At 38.9% G+C, this 19,911-nt stretch overlaps 1 protein-coding gene across 1 annotated transcript in view; it reads left to right on the forward strand.

Moving 5' to 3' along the window:
- Window positions 1-224: 224 nt before the first annotated feature.
- Window positions 225-19,911, forward strand: part of UBE2K (ubiquitin conjugating enzyme E2 K) — a 39,284-nt gene continuing 19,597 nt past the window's right edge. The window contains exons 1-2 of the mRNA XM_054294003.1: window positions 225-394; window positions 17,551-17,644. Coding sequence (XP_054149978.1) covers window positions 332-394; window positions 17,551-17,644 — 157 coding nt within the window. The 5' untranslated portion in view covers window positions 225-331. The remainder of the gene's footprint in view (window positions 395-17,550; window positions 17,645-19,911) is intronic.

The raw sequence follows: 19,911 nt of genomic DNA on the forward strand, positions 1-19,911 counted from the left end.
ACGGGCGGGTGGGCGGCCGGCGGGGAGAACCCCTGCGCCTCCACAGGTGGGCAGCGCACCCTTCCTTCGGGGTCAGCGGGGAGGCGGCGGCCCAGAGCCCACTCGCCGCAGTCGCCCCACCGGCAGCGTCCAGCCACGGCCCCCCCGGCCCCACCGCCGCCCCGGTGCCGCTCCGGCCGCGCTGCCGCGGCCCCTCCTGAGGAGCGGCGGCGGCCCTTTCGCGCATGCTCGGCGCGGGCGCCATTTTGGTAGGGCCGGGAGTTCTCCAGCGGAGCGGCGGCGGAGCTCGCTGGGCCCGGCGCGGAGGGGGCGAGGGGTGCCCGCTGCGGAGATGGCCAACATCGCGGTGCAGAGGATCAAGCGGGAGTTCAAGGAGGTGCTGAAGAGCGAAGAGGTCAGAGCCTCTCCCCCCACCCCCTGCGCGTCCGCCACCACCACCCTCCCCCGTGTGAGCGTGGGCAGCAGCGGACGGTGCGGGTGCCCCGCCGGCCTTCGTGGGGAACCCGCACCCCCTCGGCCCCACCTCCCCGTGCTGGAGGTGGTCCCGTCCCACGGCATCTGGGAGGGGAATGGCGATTCCTGGGGAGACGGGGCCCGCCAGCCGTTGGGAGGAGGAGGAGGGGGCCGCGGGAAGCGCGGCGGCAGGGCCCGAAGAGGCCGGGCGGGCCGGCCCCCGGCCGGGGCTGCCGGCGGTCGGTGCTCGGGAGCGCCGCCAGGCCGGAGGCCACGGAGCGGAGCGGGTGGGGCCGGCCCGGCCTCCGCGGGGACCCCCGGCACGCGCCCTCCCGCGTCCGCCCGCGCGGCACCGGCAGGGATGGATGCATGGATGGATGGATGCATGGATGGAGCGGACTGGGGAGGGGGAGCCGGGGTACGTGATCCCACACATCCCCTTCAGCTGACCCCTTCGGCTCGCCAGGGCCGGAGGCTGCAGGGTAGAGGTTTAATGTTTGGAGTTTTTTAGAGGTCGCTATTAAACCTCCATTTAGCTTCCCTGTATACAGAACTTCCTTTATCCCACTGCAGGCTTACTCACCTTCAGAAGGATGCTTTTAAAGCCTCACTCATTTCAGTCATGTTACCTCGTTTCTCAGTATGTTCAGAGGTATGTGGTGGTCAGTAAGAGAGGCTGACTACTTTGAGGGCAGCAGTAAAGAAGTTCTGATCAGTTTGGGGGAATAAATAGCAGTGTTTGCAGGCTTGCATCAATACAGCTTTTGCTGTGTCTGTGTCTGAGTTGGTGGACGTCAGCCAGATAGGTTTTAATGGTTGTGTCGTCATTGTCGTCCTACTTGGGATGATGTTGCAGGTTAGATCCTTGTGAAATATTAATGTGAATATGTAACTCTTGAAGCTGGTATTTCAGAAATCTGGACATATTCACAGAGAAAAAATGAGAGGATAATTTTTGAAAGGTACTAATGGCTTTAGGAAAACACGTTTAGGGTAGCAGTAGTTGATGTACTTTTAAATTGTATGCTAAAAACATTGTTGCTATGCATCTTGAACTAGCCCCTAGAAAAATGTACGTCCCTTGTTTTACAGCTGCCTTTAGAGCCCAGGCTGATTTTGCCAAGCTATTGCACAGCAAACACAGAATTGCATGGAGACCAAGAGAAATTTCTAGGTGGATGCCTTTATACCAATGCTAGAGAATGTAGACCTCATACCCTGTATAACCAGCTGATACTGTGGAAACAAAGAGGTCTATTTGGATGTGCTTTCTAAAGGCTTCAAAACCCTTTACCTTTGCTTTATGTAGAGAAAATAAAAGAAACCTTAACTTACATAGGTTTTGGGGAGGTGAATGGTAAATTTTCTTACTGTAAAGGTTGGATCTAGTGTGCTCATTTTTGATTATTTCTCTTTGTTTAGTCTTTAGGATGCAGTTACAGAATTTTGAAAATAGCCTTTGAGCTGCCTAAAGCTATCCAGAAAAAAGGTCATAATTCTTATGAAATTCAATTAATGGAATTTCAAAATCATAGTACAGCAGACTCTTGGTATTTCTTTTTTTTCTGCCATTAGCAAGCTACATAAGTGTCATGATGCATTAGTATGTATAAAATTGCTGTTTACAGACTATACTGACTCCCATGTCTTGAATGCAAAATTTCAGCATTACTCAATGGTTATCAAAGTTGCAAGCAAAGTTTTTTTGTGAATGTTTGTACATTCCAGTGCAGTCAAACTATGGTGTCATTATCACCGGGTGTGAAAACATGTGGAGTGGGATGATGAATGAAGGTCCAATTAAATACTACAAATCACAAAACAAAAAGGAGTTTTCTTACTATTTACTAAAATTATTATTAAACGTGGTTTCTTCAAAAAGAAATAAATCTTTTTAATGAATGGCAATGTAAAATTTGTTGTTTAGAGGTTTGTAAGTCCCTCTCTGAAAGCAAAGTGGCTCACATTATCTGTTCTTAAATTATTCCTGATTTAATGCTTCAAACTACTTGAAGAGCAGCCCCTCCTCCCGTTTTCCTTGTAGATGTAATAGGAGCACAAATGCCTGGGAAGGGGGTAGGCACACAGGGAGAAAAGTACATAGGAAGTTTGTTCTCTGTCTTCTTCCACTACTCACCTTTATGCTGAAATAGAGTGGTGGAACTAGAAGTGTTTTTAAATGGAGCAGCTGGATGACAGTTAATTCCTTCTGCATTTGAAGAATGTGTTGGAAGTGCTAAACTCACTGTAAAGTGTGTTTATCCTTGCTATGGATAAGGATCTAGGAATCCTTGCCACTCAGGACTAAATAGACTTTGCATGTTACTTAGCACTTCCTTTTTCCTTGAATGCAATTCCTGGGAAATAACTAAAATATGGAATACTACCTTGCTTCTGGTTTACAAATAAGAGATGAAGGATCTTCCATATTTCTAAGTTGAGTCTGGGACTTCCTGAGTGTTTTGTAAAAGTATTTAAGGTCTTTTCACACTTGAGGAAGAGAAAAGTGCTTCTGCACTGCTTGCTTTATTATTGGTAGTTTTGTTATAAACACACATTACTTTAAGAAGTAGGGTATTGTTTATATAAGAGGAATACCTGTAACTTTGCATCTCTTAATATTTGAATCAAATAGATACAAATAATCAAAGTTTCTTTGTCAGGAGTGCTCTCTAAAGTATGATTTTTAAACTTCTTACTTTTGTGTGTGGAGAAAGCTTTACAGTTCTAAGGTAGGTGAGGTATTGTGCATCTGTAACAAGGATAAAGTTGTTAAGTTCATCTAGGTAGTAACTTTACTGGTTAAATATGTGTAGGGAAAGGATCAGATGTTCCACTTTATTTCTCTCCTTTTTCTGTCATTTCATTAATCTGTTTTCTTGTTGGTTTTATGGGCTGAAATTATAAAGCTACAAAATGCATGTTGAACAAAAGTATGAAGCTGCAGCATGATGGAGAAACCAATGAAGAGGTGGAAGGAGAATAGTATCCAGCTTTACTAAGTAGGAGAAAGTTTTAGTGAAGGTTACCTGTGTTATTTTTATATTAAGTTACTGGAGTGCTGCATTGGGTAGCCAAATCCTTACCTGCTCTCAGTATCTTGTGAGAGGGAGAACTTGCCTGGCATTTAATAATGAATAGAAACATGAAAGTTCTTGTGGTCACTTAAAGACTGATGCTGAGATGTATTGTAATTTATCAGGTATGTTAAACATTACGTGTAACTTGTTTTCTGTGATTTAATAAAGCATCAGTGTTTACTTTGAAGAAGTTAGACTGTGCTAGCAGGGAAGGATTCAATGTTTAATTGGCCATCCAATTTCTTTTATCATGTGGAAATGTAAGGTGTTTTCTACTAATTGATAACTTTTGCAGTGAAAACTCTAATCTGGTATTGAAGGTGACACTTTGGGAAACATAGCTTCCTTCTAGCAAGAAGAGAATTGCTGGTATGTCTACCATGAAGTGTTCTTCTCTTACAAATATGAGGAGACATTTATGGCAGGTAAATTCAGGTAGAGCTGTGAGTAAATTTAACTCAGCTGCAATTATGGAGTGTGAGTATCTTCATGAACAGTTATGAAGTAGCAGTGTAAATTTGCAACTTGCTTGAACCCAAAACAGCATTCAAGCAAAGATAGTGGGTTAACAACAAAAACTTCAAGAACTTGATTTCCAAGAAGGAAATGAGTGTTTGTTTTGGAGTCTGCTATGTGTTTCAGTGATTTGCAGGCAAAAGGGAAGGGAAAAATAGCTGTAGTCTGCCATACCTTTCTTGGACTTGTAAAGACCTAGTGAGTAGGCCTTTAGAGATCTTGTGATTTATTTCAGTATATAGCAAGGTACTAAGTAACATCTCTGAAAATGTTTTTGTTGTTCGGAAAAGCCGTAGATATTTCATCTTCAAGCTCCTAAAAACTTCATTGCTTTAGTTTGCTTATATTTGGACAGTCTTAGATACTGAATCCATTAATGTGGAAACTTCTGGTTGTAATTGTACTTTGCATTAGTAGGATTCTTGTTTTTCTTCTTATTTATCATGTAGAAGCAATGCAGGTATTTATAAGAATGAATTTTCTTCTATTATGGTTCCTGAGCCAGCAACATACATATTTTAAACAGTATGCATTTTATGGTGATACATGTGCTTAACCTTTGACTTGTAAGAATAGTCCCATTGAAGTCAGTAGAAGTTTAGTGAGTGCAGTGGGATTGTTGTTGTTGTTTAATCCCAGGGGGCAGTAAGGACTGTGCAGCTGCTCAGTCAGGTACCCCACTCCCCACAATGAGCTAGGAAGAATTGGAAAAAAGGTAAAACCCATGAGTTAAGAGCAGTTTAATAATTTAAGTAAAATATAGTAAAAATAATGGAAAGGGAGATTACAAAAAGAGAGAGAAGAATAAAGCTGGATGAAGACAAGGGATGCCAGTGCAATTGCTCACTACCTGTTCATCTGTTCCCAGCCCATCCCAGCAGCAATCAGCAGCTCCCAGCCAATCCCCCCAGTTTCTGTACTGGGTGTGACATTCTGTGGGATGGCACATCCCTTTGGCCAGTTTGGCTCAGCTGCCCTGGCCATGCACCCTCCTGGCTTGCTGTTCCTGTGCTCACTGGCAGAGCATGGGAAACTATAAAGTCCTTGACTCAAGAGTAAGCTGTACCCAGCAACATCAGTGTGTTATCAACATTATTCACAGACTAAATCCAAAACCCAGCTCTGTATCAGCTACTAGGAAAAAAATCAACTCTGTTCTGGCCAAAACCAGGACAACTGTGAAAAAAGCTTGACTGTGCTTAGTTGCTTGAGAGGCATAAAGGTAAAAAAAGGTGTAAACATAAGAATGCCTAAAATGCCATTATTATATTGGTTCCACTCTCTCCAAAGGCCTGCATATCATTAAAAAAGTGTGTGTGGAGCTTGGGGCTGCTATGCAAAATGGAATCTTAGTGGGCTGGAGAAATGAATGTCCTGGCAGGAACCTTTTGAAGCTCAGCTGAGGTAGGTGCCAAGTGCTACACCTGGGAGGAAGTAACTCCATGCATCCATGTGTACAGTCAGGAGACTGACTGGAAAGGAAGCAGTCTGGCAGGAAAAGAACTTCATGACCTAGTGAAAAGCCAGTTGAACGTGATGGTGGCAAAGAAGTCCAACCACATATTGGATTGCATTGGCAAGAGTGTAGCAGTGAGTTGTGAGAAGTGATTCTTCACCTCTGTTCTCTGCTTGAGAGAACACTGTGGTGCTCTGTGTTCAGATATATACACAAATGAACTGAGCAGAAAATTGTCAAGGTGGTTAAGAGCACAGGATGTGTGAGAAGACAGTGAGAGAGTTGATGTTGTTGAGAGAACTATTAAGAGGGACATCTTCCTGTTATCTATAAATACCTAATGAGAGGCTCCTGAGAAGAGCCAAAGTTGTCTCAGAAGTGCATGGGAATATGGTAAGAGGTGGCAGACACAAACTGCAACATGGGAAATCCTGGCTAGACACTGAAAAAAAATTACAATGGTAGTAGTCAAACATTTAAGCACTGTGATCAGCAAGCTTGCAGAGTCTCTGTGCTTGGAGTTGTTCAAAACTCAACACATTCTTAAACAACCTGCTTATATTGTACCTGCTTTGAGCAGGAGGTGGGGACTAGAAGCCACCCAGCTGTTGCTACCTGCATGGATACAGAATCTCTAGTATGTTTGGTTTTTAATTACTGCTTCTGTTTGTCAAAGAAAACATAAAAGGGTTCCAACTCTATTGCCACATCTGGTGAAACCTTTCCCTGTAAACAAATAGAAAAATTTTGAAGTAGACCATTTCTTTTAGTTTAAAAGTTTTCACTATTGTATGACAAATTGGAGGCTGGGTTTTTCTGGTAGATGCAATGCTGCCAGGGTTTTTATGTTGAACAAGTTCTAGTTTGGAACCCTAAAAGTAGAACAAATACAAGATTTGTACTATTTCTTTAAGCTTCATTTCTCTGAAATGTGAAGATTATCTTAACTTTAAAATAGTTGTTTGTGAGATCTTTGGTACATCACCAAAATAATTTTGTCTGCTGTGTTTTTAGCCATGCCTACAGTTTTAGGCAAGACAAGGTTTAGACTTGTTTCCTATAACTGCATAAAAAGAATAGTGAAACACCATTACTGTGCATCTTTGGTTTCCTTAATCCTATCTGGGGTGTGTTGGTTATATCTTCTAGTTTGTACTGGGGAATAACAGAGAATGGTTCTGTACATCTTTGTCATCAAACGAGTTTGTCCATAAGTGGTGAAAAAACTGCGTGTTATTCTCACACGTGGGATGGTATTTCAGAATTATTTGGTTTATTTATAGTTAACACCCCTTTACCTGAACCATGTAGCTGTTCCTCAGATTCTGTGAGTATAATACCAGTGCACTTTTAGGATCAGTATTATGTAGATACTAATCAGTACTAGCATTAAGTCTGTGATTTAAAATATGCAATGTCAGTGATCCTTTGACCAGACCTATGAGTTTGCCAAGTACTGGTAGCAGAATATTTGTGCAGAGAAGAATAGATCTATTGCTTTTGCCTGTGTCACTTGGTGACTTTTTTTATGTTATTGTGTATCCAGTGGGGTCCAGATTTCCAGTGAGTGGTCTACATATCAGTTGGCAGACTCCTAAAGATTTTGGGAGTAAGTGGAAAACAGAAAAATTTAAGTCTGCATTGGAGTCAGACTCATTTGGTTGTTTTTGGTAATGTCATGAAAACCTGAGGGAGGAGAGCAGTCCCTGGTTACAGGAGTGGATTAATCAGTTTAGGACCAGGGGATAGATTGTAGCTGATGATGGTACCCTCTGGTAACAACCCTCTGTGAACCTAAAGCAGTGCTAAAAATTAGCCAGTCCTTTACCAATTCCAGTCTTGCATTCATTCTTCTGTGCTTGTTTTCAGGAGTTCTTTTAATAGAAAGGAAGTGTACGAGTCCTAAGGTTAGTTCACTTTATGTAGTATGAGATTTAAATAAAGTTAACATTTTATCATAATAAATTTGTGTAAGTATAAACTGCAAGAAACTGCTGGCTAGCAGTCCAGTGGTCTTTATTTTTCATTAAGCTAGTGCAAGTACTTAGAGTGTTTCTTAAATTATTTACCTGTTAAATGGTTTTTAGATTCCTGGATTCCATAATCCTAATAAGGACTGTTGTCATTATACTTCATCACTTTTACACTAATAATTGCTGCTGGTATTAAATTGAGACAATGCTTTAGGTTAAAGTTTATCATTAACAGGCAGGCTATCTCATTGTCTTTGACAAGCTAAGTAAAATTTCTGCAATTTAGATCTAGCAAAGGAATCGATTCAGTTATTTTATGGCAAAGAGTAGGAAGTTTGGCAGATAATATTCTATATGGCACTCGAGGGAGGTTTCACAGAATCACTGAATATTCTGAGTTGGATGTAGTCCACTTCTGCAGTCTTGATTTATCCAAAATTTTCCTTTGAGATTATATCAGTGTTAATATTTGTAATATTAGAGTTGGGAGCACTTGAATATGCTTGCCCTGAGTATTTAATGAAATAATACCTGCATCATAAATAAAGTATCTCTGTGAGTAGCAAAAGTAACTTTCTTTAAGTACCAGATCTGTGTTTGTTAATCTAGTATATTGCAACAGAATTCTGCTAAAGTAATGGATTGCTCCTGTGTGTCCTTCAGAGTGTCTGCACAGGAGGGAGATGCTGTGAGTGTCAGTGGCTACAGAGGAAGCTTCAGTCAGTGTTGTGCTTTATGGGACACTGTAAATAAAAGTCAGGCCTGCAGTATAACTCCAGTTTGGCTGTGCCAACATCTGGGAGAGCCGGGCTCATCCTGAGTGTCATTCTTCTGTTGGATGGCTGATAAGGGCTGTCCTGTCTACTTTGTCACAAAATATGTAGGAAACTAATTGAAGTTCATTATTTCATAATTTTTATTCATTATTAGCCAGTATGATCAACAGTTCAGATTGGGAAAGACTAATGAAAGACTGTAAGTCTAATTACTTTTAAAGAAACAAGTTTAAGGTAACATGCCTTCAGATTCTGAATACATCTATGGAATGTTTCAGGAAGGGAGGAAGAAACTCAAACACACAAATACATTAGTCCATATTTTACTTAAACAGGTATTTTAGCTCAAGCTGATAATATTTTACTTTTTATTTTTAGCTGAAAAGGAACTGTGAGGAAGTATTTTTGAGTTTTTGCTGTGTTAGGATGTGTTAAAGTACCGGAGGCTGTGATGGAATAAGGCAGCATACATGAATGGAAATCATGGTAGCTGGGTTGTATTTTCTTGGGAGGCTCTTAGAGCCTTCATGGTGTTTAGGTAAGCCTTTCCACTTTGGAATAAGGGTGTCCATGTGGGAAGCTAGCACAGAAAAACTGTTCTTGAGCTATTTTCGCTAGTCTTCAAGCTCTGAGACTGTGATTGAATTAGCATAATCAATTTAAAATGAACTGAATCCTGTGATTCCTTCATATGTAGAATTGCTAACCTAAGTAGGATAGATACATGGAATTTGCTGCAGAGTCTGCATCAAATGGTTTTGTATGTTCATAAAATGGCTAATTCAAAGAATGGTTCAAAATTATTATTAAAGCATGCTTTATCTGCAGGGTATTTCAGTTCTACATCAAAAACAGAACCATGCATAAAAAGATGGGAAAAATGCATCTTTTCTTTCAGCCCTCACTCTTCTGAAGGGAGCAGGAGTCCTTTGCACTGTGCCCACACTGATGTCGAGTGTCTTAGCAGGCTCAGATCACTTTGGTAACTCTTGCACACAGTTTGTGCTCTGAGGGCCTGTCAGTATCTTGCATAGCTCAACATGGCCTGGCAGGGGCCCTTAGAGGAGTGCAGGAGAGAGCATGAGCAGTTATGTACGCACCTTTCATGGCTGGCACAGCTTTGCCAGTGTCACCACACTGTCCCTCAGTGACACGAGCAGTCACTGTGTAACTGCACTTGGGGCTTCTGCCTCGAGAGCTGGGGCACTTACACCTCTGGTCTCCCAGACTGATGTGATGGGTTAGTCAGAAATAGTTTGGGCAGACACTGGAGCTGAAGTCTCAGAATTCTTTTAACTAGTCCTAAGGCAGTTCCAGGGAGCAGTGTCACATTCCTCTTCCAGACTCATCTCTTCTTCCTGCTTTTGTCCTTCTTCTCTTACTTGCAGTGTTCAGTGGTGAATCAAATCAGGGGTTGGGTTAAAGTGAAAGAACTGTCTTGCTAATATGTGCTTATTTCAGATGTTTGCTGTGCAGTTGTGTGAGTGCTATTACAAAATCTTACCCCTTCCTTGACATTAATTCTGTGATAAGAAGGGAAGTAGGACCTTGGCCACTGTTAGACTGGTTTAAGGCACAGTCTCTTAAGTGTTTTGGTAGAGTAATGTTTCAACAGCTGAACATTAGCAGGAGTGGGTATTTACCTACCTTAAATTAAAAACATTCTGCTAAAACTTTGTGGTGCTCCAGGTCAAACTCTTGAAAAATGAAGATGGTTTTAATATTTGAGATGTTTTGTGTTCTGACAGGAAAAGAATATCCCTCCGTGTTGTTCTTTTATATTGTGATAGATATGAAAATTCTAGACTGTCTAAGCAACAGTAATACAGAATTCACACAGTATTCACGCTTGTAGCTCCTTAGATACATTAAAATACAAGTTACTTATTAGTAACATAGTATTTTTATCAGTAAATGAAACAAATAGTATGCAAAACTAATGTCACCTAGTTTTACTAGGACAGATGTAATATGTCACCTAATATATGTTGATATGGGGGCATGAAATAGAATGTGAAATTTGGTAGAACTTCCATGTCTGAAATTATTGATAGGTTTAAAGAACATGGGAGCATTTTAAGGAAATGTATTTCTTGGTATTGACCCTTTCTTATCTAGAGAACTGCTCTTCAATGTGCTTTTGACGGAAGTGTTTCTTCTCTTTGCCCCGCCCCAGCCCTGGATTGTTTCTGTGGCGTTGCTCTGTGCGTTGAAGGTCAGCAGGCGCTCGCTCTAGAATGCAGATGTGATGTGCTGAGCTCAGCTGCTAGCGCAGCCTGTGTGCTTCATAGCACTGTGCTGGTTATGTGGCATTTCTGCTTCTCTTCATCATAATAGGCTCAGGGTGTGCACTTGATTTTGGCTTTAAGCCGGAGTGAGTCTGAAGGAATATTTTGGAAGTATTGAACTGTTCCCTCTTGCTTTGGTAGCTCTTTGAGGGGGTGGCAGTGGGATTATAAAACTGGTTTTTGGTTTGGTTTTTTTTTTTGGTAAGTTGAATTTGCTGTTTTTCTGCATGACAGTGCACTGCACTTTGCTTTCTTGAGTGACACCTCCCTTTTTTATGTTTTCCCATTTCTTGTGAAAGAGGGAACTGAGTGGATGCAGTGTACTTACTCTGGCCTACTCTGGAGTAGCAAGGGGGTTAAGAAAGGAAAGTGTTAGTTTGAAAAGAAGGGAGATGAGAGTCTGGTATTGACTTCTTAGACAGCAGCTGAAGACACAAGCCTTTATTAGGAATCTTCCTTTCTAGCATGTCAGTGAAGGAGGGAGACCTGAACCATTTGGAATAAGTTCAGAATGGTGCCTTAGCAAAAGAACATAAGAAAGTAACAAGATAAATATTGCAAAGCAAAATTCCTTTGAATATTTATCCACAGATTTGCAAAGAGTTGGTAAATAGGATAAGAAGGATGAAGTTGGTTTTGTTTTTTAATTTATTTAAATGATTGTTTTCTGGAGTAAGTTGCTGCTGAAATATTGGAGTCTTTTGCTCAAAACAAGTTGACTCAGAGTACTTATGGCCTTGTGCAAAAATCGTGTTATGGATTGCACAGGGATAGTCAGGTGATCTTTTTCTGTAAATCTGGTGAAATATGTTCATGAGAGGTTTTGATGTAGAATAAGACTGTTGTGTTGGCATATAAAATGAGTGGGAGGGTAAAAAGAGTTTATAAGGCACTAGTAACTTTATAGTATAACAATTTAATTTTGCTAGCATGGCATCAGACTAGGGTGAAGGATTTCTCACTTAATTTGGCTTATTAAATATTGAACTTTGTAATGTCAGTATAAAATGTTTGGATGTTCAAAAGTACCTACTTCATGTGTAAGTCATGGTTGTAATTAAACAATTAACTAAATTATTATATTTTAGTAGGTTCAAAAGTGGTTATTGCCAGTTTACCTCATGGATGAATCAAAAATTTTAAAATCCTGTCACAAAGATAAAGAAGTAATTTTATTTTGTTTCTGTGATTAGGGAAACAATTAGTGATTGAAAACATTTTGCGTATACAAAACCTCCTTCACAAACTTTGTCCTTGGTTGAGAAAATTCCAGAGAAAGTTTTTCAGTTTATTTCTTAATTTTTGCTGAAATTTTTGCATGTACATTTTTTAAGGTTTTTGTCACTTCCTTAAAACTCTTTCTTAATGTGTAAGGGGCTAGTCTTAAAGCCCTGAATGATTACAGAGTTTTAATACGTAGCTGATTTTAGTGCAATGTTTGTATGCATCATTTATCACATATATGTGTATTTTCAGGCTAGATTTTTCTGGTTTAGTTTTGTTTATGTACATACATGCATCTGTTTCTAGAGTTTTCTGAGTTATCTTCTGTAAAACAAAGTAAATTAACAAAAAATAACAGCACTTGATCCAATATAGAGAATGTATAAATAATTTTATAAGACCAGTAAAATCACAGACTGTAGGTAATTAATTCCTGTATGGAATAGCAGGGTTTTGTGATTTTGTTTGGTTTGGTTTTGTTTGTTTGTTCTTTTTGTTGTTGTTGTTGGAGGTTTTTTTCCCCACATACAACATAATTCAGAAGTAGCCACTAGGTTTTAATTTCCAGATCTTATTCTGTTTAAGGTGATTTTGTGTCTTGTTTTCTGTTTTTCTAAATGGTATTTACCACCTTGTCCCTTATACCCAAAGATACTTGATTGGAATTTGCACATGGTATCTAAATATGTAAGGAGAGACAGATCTAGAACATGCAAGTAACAGTTTGACACTGCTTTATTGTTTTTAAAATAACGTGCTGAAGCTACTAATATTGCTAATAAACATAATTTTCTTTTTTAGTTTTGACACCAATAGTTAAAAACATATTATGTTTGCTAATGGATGCATTTATGTTTCTGTGGAGTAATTTATTATACAGGGATTGAGGGTCTAATGTGAATAAATTGTCCTGGGGGGAGTAAGTAGAGCTGATTGGTTCCAGGAAAACTTCACTCAAAACTTTTTTTGTATGTTGCCATCATCCAGCATTAAGTTTATGATGTTTGGTAGTTGTGGCTGACATGGAAATGTGAGGGATTTGTTTGGAGTTTGGGTTGGTTTGTTTGGGTTTTTTGCTTCTACTCAAGAGAGTTCAACACATGTCAAGACTGTTGGCCACGTAATTAAAGAAAAAATTATTAGAAACGTCTTATTCTTTCATTTTTAGTTCAGCCTACCAGTATCTGTCCATGTATCACCAGCTCTCATAATAGGCATTTTTATGCAGATTGCTTGAGATTGACTCTCTGGTAGTCTCCTTATCAAATTTACTGAAGAATTTGGAGGCTCTTTTAGAAGGCATAAAAAGTTCTGATGTAATTATAATTCCTAAAAAGCTGTTTGCTCTACTTCAGTCTTTATGAAGTAGACTGATCCTGGATCAAACTTTGAATATATAATTTTCTTCTGCTTTTAGTAAATATAGTAAATAGTATTTTGTTTGTGAGAAATAAAATTTAGAAGAACAATGCAGTTTTTATCATCTTAATGTGCTCTTTTGTGTTGATATGTAATGGTTTTGTCTGTTTATTTTATGTCAAGGAAAACACTGGATTTTTAAGAGTAGAGGTACTGGACTAGTGAAGAGGATAATAGGCCATGAAGAAATGAAAGAGGTTTCTAAAGGCAGGTTGAAGAAGAGAGAAGGAAATGGTATTGAAAGCTCAGGAAAAAGGTTGGATTTCCTGCAGAAGGCAGACAGGCCCTCAGAATGGGCAGGCCCTCCTTATTAAGGCCTGTAGACTATGGTGAGTAAGGAGAACAGAAGAGCTTGTTATCTGCTGAGGGTAATATTATAGAGTCCAGAGCTGCTCTCTAAAATGATTTTAGTAGAAGTGAAGATGTGTGTTTATGTCTTCACAGTGGCAGAACTTATTCTTCTAATTTTCTGGTGGAGTTGATTGTGTGTTCTGTGCAAGGAAGTTACTAAAACATAAAATTAGACAGTATCATTCTGGAATTTTTTAAGAGAAAGCAGGTGAAGACAAAATATTATTGATCAATGGTTACTGTGATAAATATGATTAAGTGTCCTGTCCTTTGGAAGATGCTCACAGAATGACACTTCATGAAGGATTGATTCATTTGGGTTTCTTTTCAGAGATAAAGCTTTTAGTAGTGAATAAAAGGGCATCGTATGAATCTTCTCCAACTTGTCTGCATCATACTTTTAGTTTAGTCTCTTAAACTTGGGTTTAGTTTCCACAAGCTTGGGTTTAGTTTCCACAAGGTTTCCAATAAAATTGGTTAAGCAGGACTATAGCATTGCAAAAAGAATCTTAGCAGTTGAGCTGGTCTAAAAGACAACAAATCTTTTGACTAGACCCTAGTGTGAATTAAAAAGAGAAATGGCTATGCATAATCCATCTAGACTACCAAGAAAAACAGAGGGAATGGCATCATGCATTCCCTTGCATGATGCAACAGAAAATTGTTGCATCAGTTTTCCTTTCTCTCTGTCTTGTGTTCTGTTTGTTGTTTGGGTTTTTTTGATCAGTCTTGATCAAAATGATTTTCAGGTGTGATAATGGAAAGTTATGCTAGTGTTGAACTTGTAGATTTCTAGAGAAGGATTTTACTGATGGACTTCTGTGCACTGCATTGTTACAGAATTCTGCTCTGAAATTATGGAAATAAATGCTGTGAGTAATGGCATGGCTCATATTTCAGGAATTGCTAGCCCAGTGATTTAGTCACTAAATTGTTACTGGATCAACAGGAGGTGAGGCTGTTTTAGACTTGGTGTGAAAGTGTATTGAGGTCTTTGTAGGACTGCTTCTGGAAAGTCAACTTGGGGTGTGAGATCACAAGCTGAGTCATAAATTCTGTGCTAGGGTTATTGGTGTTAGAAAAATTTTGAAGACCACTATTGTTGGTAGAGGTGGAGGGAAGGGATTTGTTTTGTAGAACTGCTAAAATTTGGTAATTTTATCCTACATGATCCTCATTAAAGAGAAATGTTGTAGGAAAACACTCCAGATTTAATTTGTTTAATAATCGCTTTGGCGCTGTTTCTCCAGGAATGAAGGATAAAGCAATACTTGTCAAGGTGAAGCTGAGCTGAACCTTGAAAAGTGTCAGAATAACATGGAACAAAAGATCTTCAGCTGTTTGAAGAAAACAATAATTTGGTATATGGAGGACATGGTAGAATTTAAACATGAATACAAAATTAAGTTAATCCCTGCAATAAAACAGTGCAGTATTGCTGTTTTTGCTTAAGGTGCTGTGCACAGCAAATAAGGACTTGGAGACAGCTACAGCTGTAGTAATGGAAGCAGTCATCTCAAAGTGGGCACCAGGATCACTGACTCCTGAAAGAAACTGATCTTAGGGACAGACTGTGTGTTTGATTGCTTTTAAACAAATTTGTGGAGTTGGAAAGGATTTGTTGTGAAAAACAGCAAGTGTAATACTAATTGAAACTGAATATGAAGGAGAATATCCAGGCTGCTACAAGAGTGTGCAGGAGGTCACTGAGGAAAAGCGGAATGCAAAGTAGGAAATGAAGCAAGCTGCAGCATGGATTAACCATAGATTGTATCATTGAAATTCATCCTGTTTGCTATTAGTACAGTCCTCTACATGAGAAATTATTTGCAAAGGACAAGAACTCCTGGTGTCAAGGTGGAGCTTGCCAGGTGATGTTGGCTGAGGGAGAGCAGGAGAAGCTCAGCTGAGGTTTGAGAGACTGCAGTACCTGCACAGAGAGTTACAGTGACTGACCTGTATTGGTCATTTAACCCACTCTGCTGCTTTGGCAATGAAGAGTGCATGCACAGGGGCAGTACCTCTGACAAAGCTCGGTGCAGTCACTGGAGAGGACAAAAACTTCTGCAGGAATCCTTGCTGGGACTCTTGTCACTTGATCTGAGCCTTTTCATGCTGCCATGAAAAAGACAGATTTCATCTTTCTTAGGTTATACTGGTTGTGATGTGTCTTCAGTGGGTGCAACAGAGTGCTCGTGGCACAGATTCTGAGACATTGTCTAAATTTGTGTATGCAGGGCTGGTTAGGTGATCATGGGACATAGTAGTGAACCTTTTATAAAAAAATCAGTATGGTGAGATTAGAATTTCATCTCGTTTAAAGCAAAATTAAGGCTGGAAAATCAGTGTAAATGCCATATATTTTACAAGGGGAATAAATACTAGATATATGAAAAACTTGTTGAAGCTGGGAAACAGTGCTATCACAAGTGGGGATAAGTAGATTGTAACTTCTAATTGTACTTGAGAAAGCTTTTAAGAATTGTGAGGTGTTGGAACAAGCTGCCAGTTGGAAGCGCGAGAGCAAAAAATTAAAAGTGATGTTGGAAAGCTTGCAAGAAGATAGGTCACATAAGATCAAGTTCAAATTCAGGGAGAGAATTTTTAACAGTGCCTGGCTGTTGTGGAGAACTGCAGGTGCTGCCTCATTTGTGTGGATTGGAGGGATCTTAAGTTTTAAATACAAATGTATGTAACTACAGATGTTAAAAGCTCCCAGTTCACTATTGGATTAATTTAGTGAATTAGAATTTTTTACATGGTGAAACTTTTACCTAATCTTTGATTTTTCTTTATATCTGTGGACATACCTGGTCAGAAGAGCACTCTTTGTTTTGGTGGGACTGATTCAATAGAACATTTGCAGGAAAGAAACAGAAGTGATTTCCCAGCTGTTGTCCAGTGAATGCTGTGTGCCTAATGGTTCATATCACTGGTAGGTTCAAGAACCAGCTCGTGGCACCCAGCAGCTTTATATGACTTAATCCTTCTCCAGTAGCTGCCTTTACCTTTACTCTGAGGGTGAGAAGAAGCACAGCTGTATAGAACTAGTTGGAACAATTTTAAAAGATCTGAAAAGATGCTAACAGTTCTTGCAAGAAAATAACACAGGATTTAAGAAATCTGTATTGCAGTCAGTGAGCACAGTATGCAGAAGTAGCAGAATGGAAAAACCTGTAATTCCTTACCTCTGAAAACTTGATGGTACATCTTTCTAAAAGGAGACTGTGCTTTGCAACTCCCCAATAAAAGTTACTGGCTGGGAAGTTCATGGCTTTCACTAATACTGCTCTCTGGACCTGGAAAGCAAATTCAATGGCATGAGTAGTTCTAGCTGAACACTTCTGGAGAATCTGTTTCTGGAAAAACATATGTTTTCTCCAGTATCAAAGTACATTATTTTTATTTTGTAGAGAAGTTCATATGGGGTGTGAAAATGTTGAGGAGGTGACAATAAAATTCAAGTGCATAAAGTAAATTGTATCTTATGCCTAAATATTAAAGATATGCATGATCTTAAGACTAAAATATTCTGTTTAGATCTTCGTAATGTTAAAAATACTACTCTGTTTGGGGAAGTCTTTTTGTGCTCCATTGCAAGTGACAAATGTCTGTTTTGAAATCACTTGGTCTAAATATGAAAAGAACTGATGTGTAATTTGGTCAATTTAATTTTATAATGTAGATATGTAGAATTAATAGCTGATTTGAAAGATCACAGTCATTTTAAAACGTAGTCAACTTTGAAGTACAATTTTAGATATGTTGCTGGATTGCTTTGCATATTCTAGTGATAGTATAACTAGTACTGAAGTTTCTAATGCTTCACAAGTAGTCTGTTTTTAATGAAGTAAAATTTCAACTGGAAGATAGCTATTAACTTTAGGTTACTATATTTTTAAATGTTTACTTACTTTAAAGTACTGTTCTAAAAATTTAAAGTAGCATATTTTGGGGGAAATTTGTATGTGAAATGCTTACTTATGATTCTTTGTTTCTCTGTTTATTTTTAAGACGAGCAAAAATCAAATTAAAGTAGATCTTGTAGATGAGAATTTTACAGAATTAAGAGGAGAAATAGCAGGACCTCCGGACACACCATATGAAGGCAAGTAAAGTTTTTGTGTATGCAATCATTGTACATTTCAAGTCATGTGTCTTGAGATGCTTTGTTTGTAAAAATAATTACAGCATAAAATGTAGAGGTACATGTTTTAAAATAGTCTGATTTTTTTTTTTTTTTAAATAAGCTTAAAAAACTCTTTCAGTTCAGCTTCTGTGTTCCCTGAGGAGAGATCTCTTTGCAGTAGGATAGACTATCCCATATCAAGGTTAATTTACAAATATGAGCGGAGTGGTTTAATTGGTATAATTCTGACTTCTAGTTGTTTGTTTACTGTCTTGAGAGCTTGAGCTCCTTACCCATGAGGCATTTAGAAACTTAGCTTCAGACTGTGCATGTATTTCTGTGATCTAGAGTGGTGATCATTCATAAACATTGCATTTCTCCCATCCAAGCAGAGATGCTGTTGCAAGTTAAATTTGGGATTAATTTTGGGCATCTGTGTGTCCCAGTACTTAATTTATACTGATGTGGGGGACTCTGTAAGTAGAGCTTCATATCTTTAGCTCTCTTCAAAAATTATACCTTACTGACTTTCTAGTTTATTAAAGCTGGTATATTACTAATTATGCATCTCTTACAGTCTGGTAAAAGCAAGGTAACCTCCATAAAGAAGCTTTAACAGAGGCTAATGTAACATGCTTCTTCAGAGATACAAAATTACTCAATAGTGTTGGTACTTGTAAACTTTGTGTATAATATATATGGAACTGGCAGACATACCTTCTATTTAAAGTTCTTTCATGATAAGTAAGGATTTTTAATTTTTAAATAAAAAATTTGAATGGCTTTAAAACATAGTTTTACTTCACTTTTCCATGCCAGGTATCTACTTTGATTTGAATTTGTACTTTCAATAAAAAAGTATCAAGGAGTGTCTCAAGCAAATAAATTGGTTTTTTGGAATATGAAACTATTTTGCATGTTCTTCAGGTGCTCTAGTTGCTCTATGCCTTTGAGCTAAGACTGAGACTTTAGTGTTCCCTTCAGATTGGACACATGCCATTTGTCATCATTTTGAAAAAATAAATTTTTGTCAGGTGGGGAAAATACCTGGAAATTGTTTTATAGCTATAGGAAGTGTATGCACTCAAAAGCATTAGTGACTGCTGATGAAAATCTGGTTGTCACATCTTCCCTAATGGAGGACATCCCTTGTGATTTGCTTTTCTGGGCTAGAAGCTGGTGCAGTAGCATTGGACTGAGAGCAGGGAGAGTCTCCCCTCTAGCTTTGGGACCCAGGACAGGAAAAGAAGGAAGAAATAGCCTGACAGTGGTTGACATGGAAGAATACTGGGCAGGAGTGGATGTCAGAAGCTGACAAGAAGGGAAATTAGTCTGGAAGAAGGAAAGTAGAAAAGTGGAAGCAGCTGTAATGGTGGGGGTGCCCTGCAGATTCCAGAGTCCCTCGACATTCTAGTAAATAATGGTGGTTTTTCCCTCTCCCTCCCTTGTCCCATGTGTCTCCATCTCATCATCTGCAGATGTATAGTTGACAGATGATAATGTCTGGAAACAATTTATTCTGGTTGTGATATGTGCCTTCAATTTGAAAGGAGTACAGTAAAAAGTATCAAGGAGTGTCTCAGGCAAATAAATTGAGAATGTTCACCTAAAATACAGACTCATGCTGGTGATCTATTGAGAAGTGAATCATTCTATTTAGAATTTAGTATCATATGGGAATCTATAAAATCAGAGGGTTTTAGTCCTGTAAATCCAAGACTTAGTATTGTAATAAATTAATATCTGTATATAGGCAATTGAATACTAGGAAACATCTGAATGGTGCTAGAAGGGTGTTGGTTTTGGTGTTTATTTTCCATTCAGAGAGAATGAAACCTTCTTGGGTCAGTTGGTTTGTCAGAGCTTGCCATGTTCCCCCCCTCAGGGTCAGTATTACCTTGGCTTATAAAATGGGCCTGTTTTAGAGAATGTATTGAGAGTTACTTGAAATTAAATATCTAACACTCATGTGTAACACTCATGAGTGTTACATAAGTTAAAAACTGTATAGCAGCTCATGTAGAGGGTAAAAAGAGATTGAAATATCTGTCTGCAGAACTGGGTTCTGTGTGATACTGAATGATTCAGGTAGACAAGAATTTCAAAAGCTGGGTACTGTGCTCAGATATTCAGCATATCCTGCTAGTGGAAAACAGCAATATGTTTAGTGCAGAATTTGTAGATGTGAAATGCATGCACACTTCCATACCTTTGAGTAGATTTAATTATGAGGATATAGTAAATAC

Source organism: Melozone crissalis, unplaced genomic scaffold, assembly GCF_028551555.1.
Source record: "Melozone crissalis strain CALT ecotype California unplaced genomic scaffold, PUWL_Pcris_2 ptg000006l_1, whole genome shotgun sequence".
Lineage (NCBI taxonomy): Eukaryota > Metazoa > Chordata > Aves > Passeriformes > Passerellidae > Melozone > Melozone crissalis.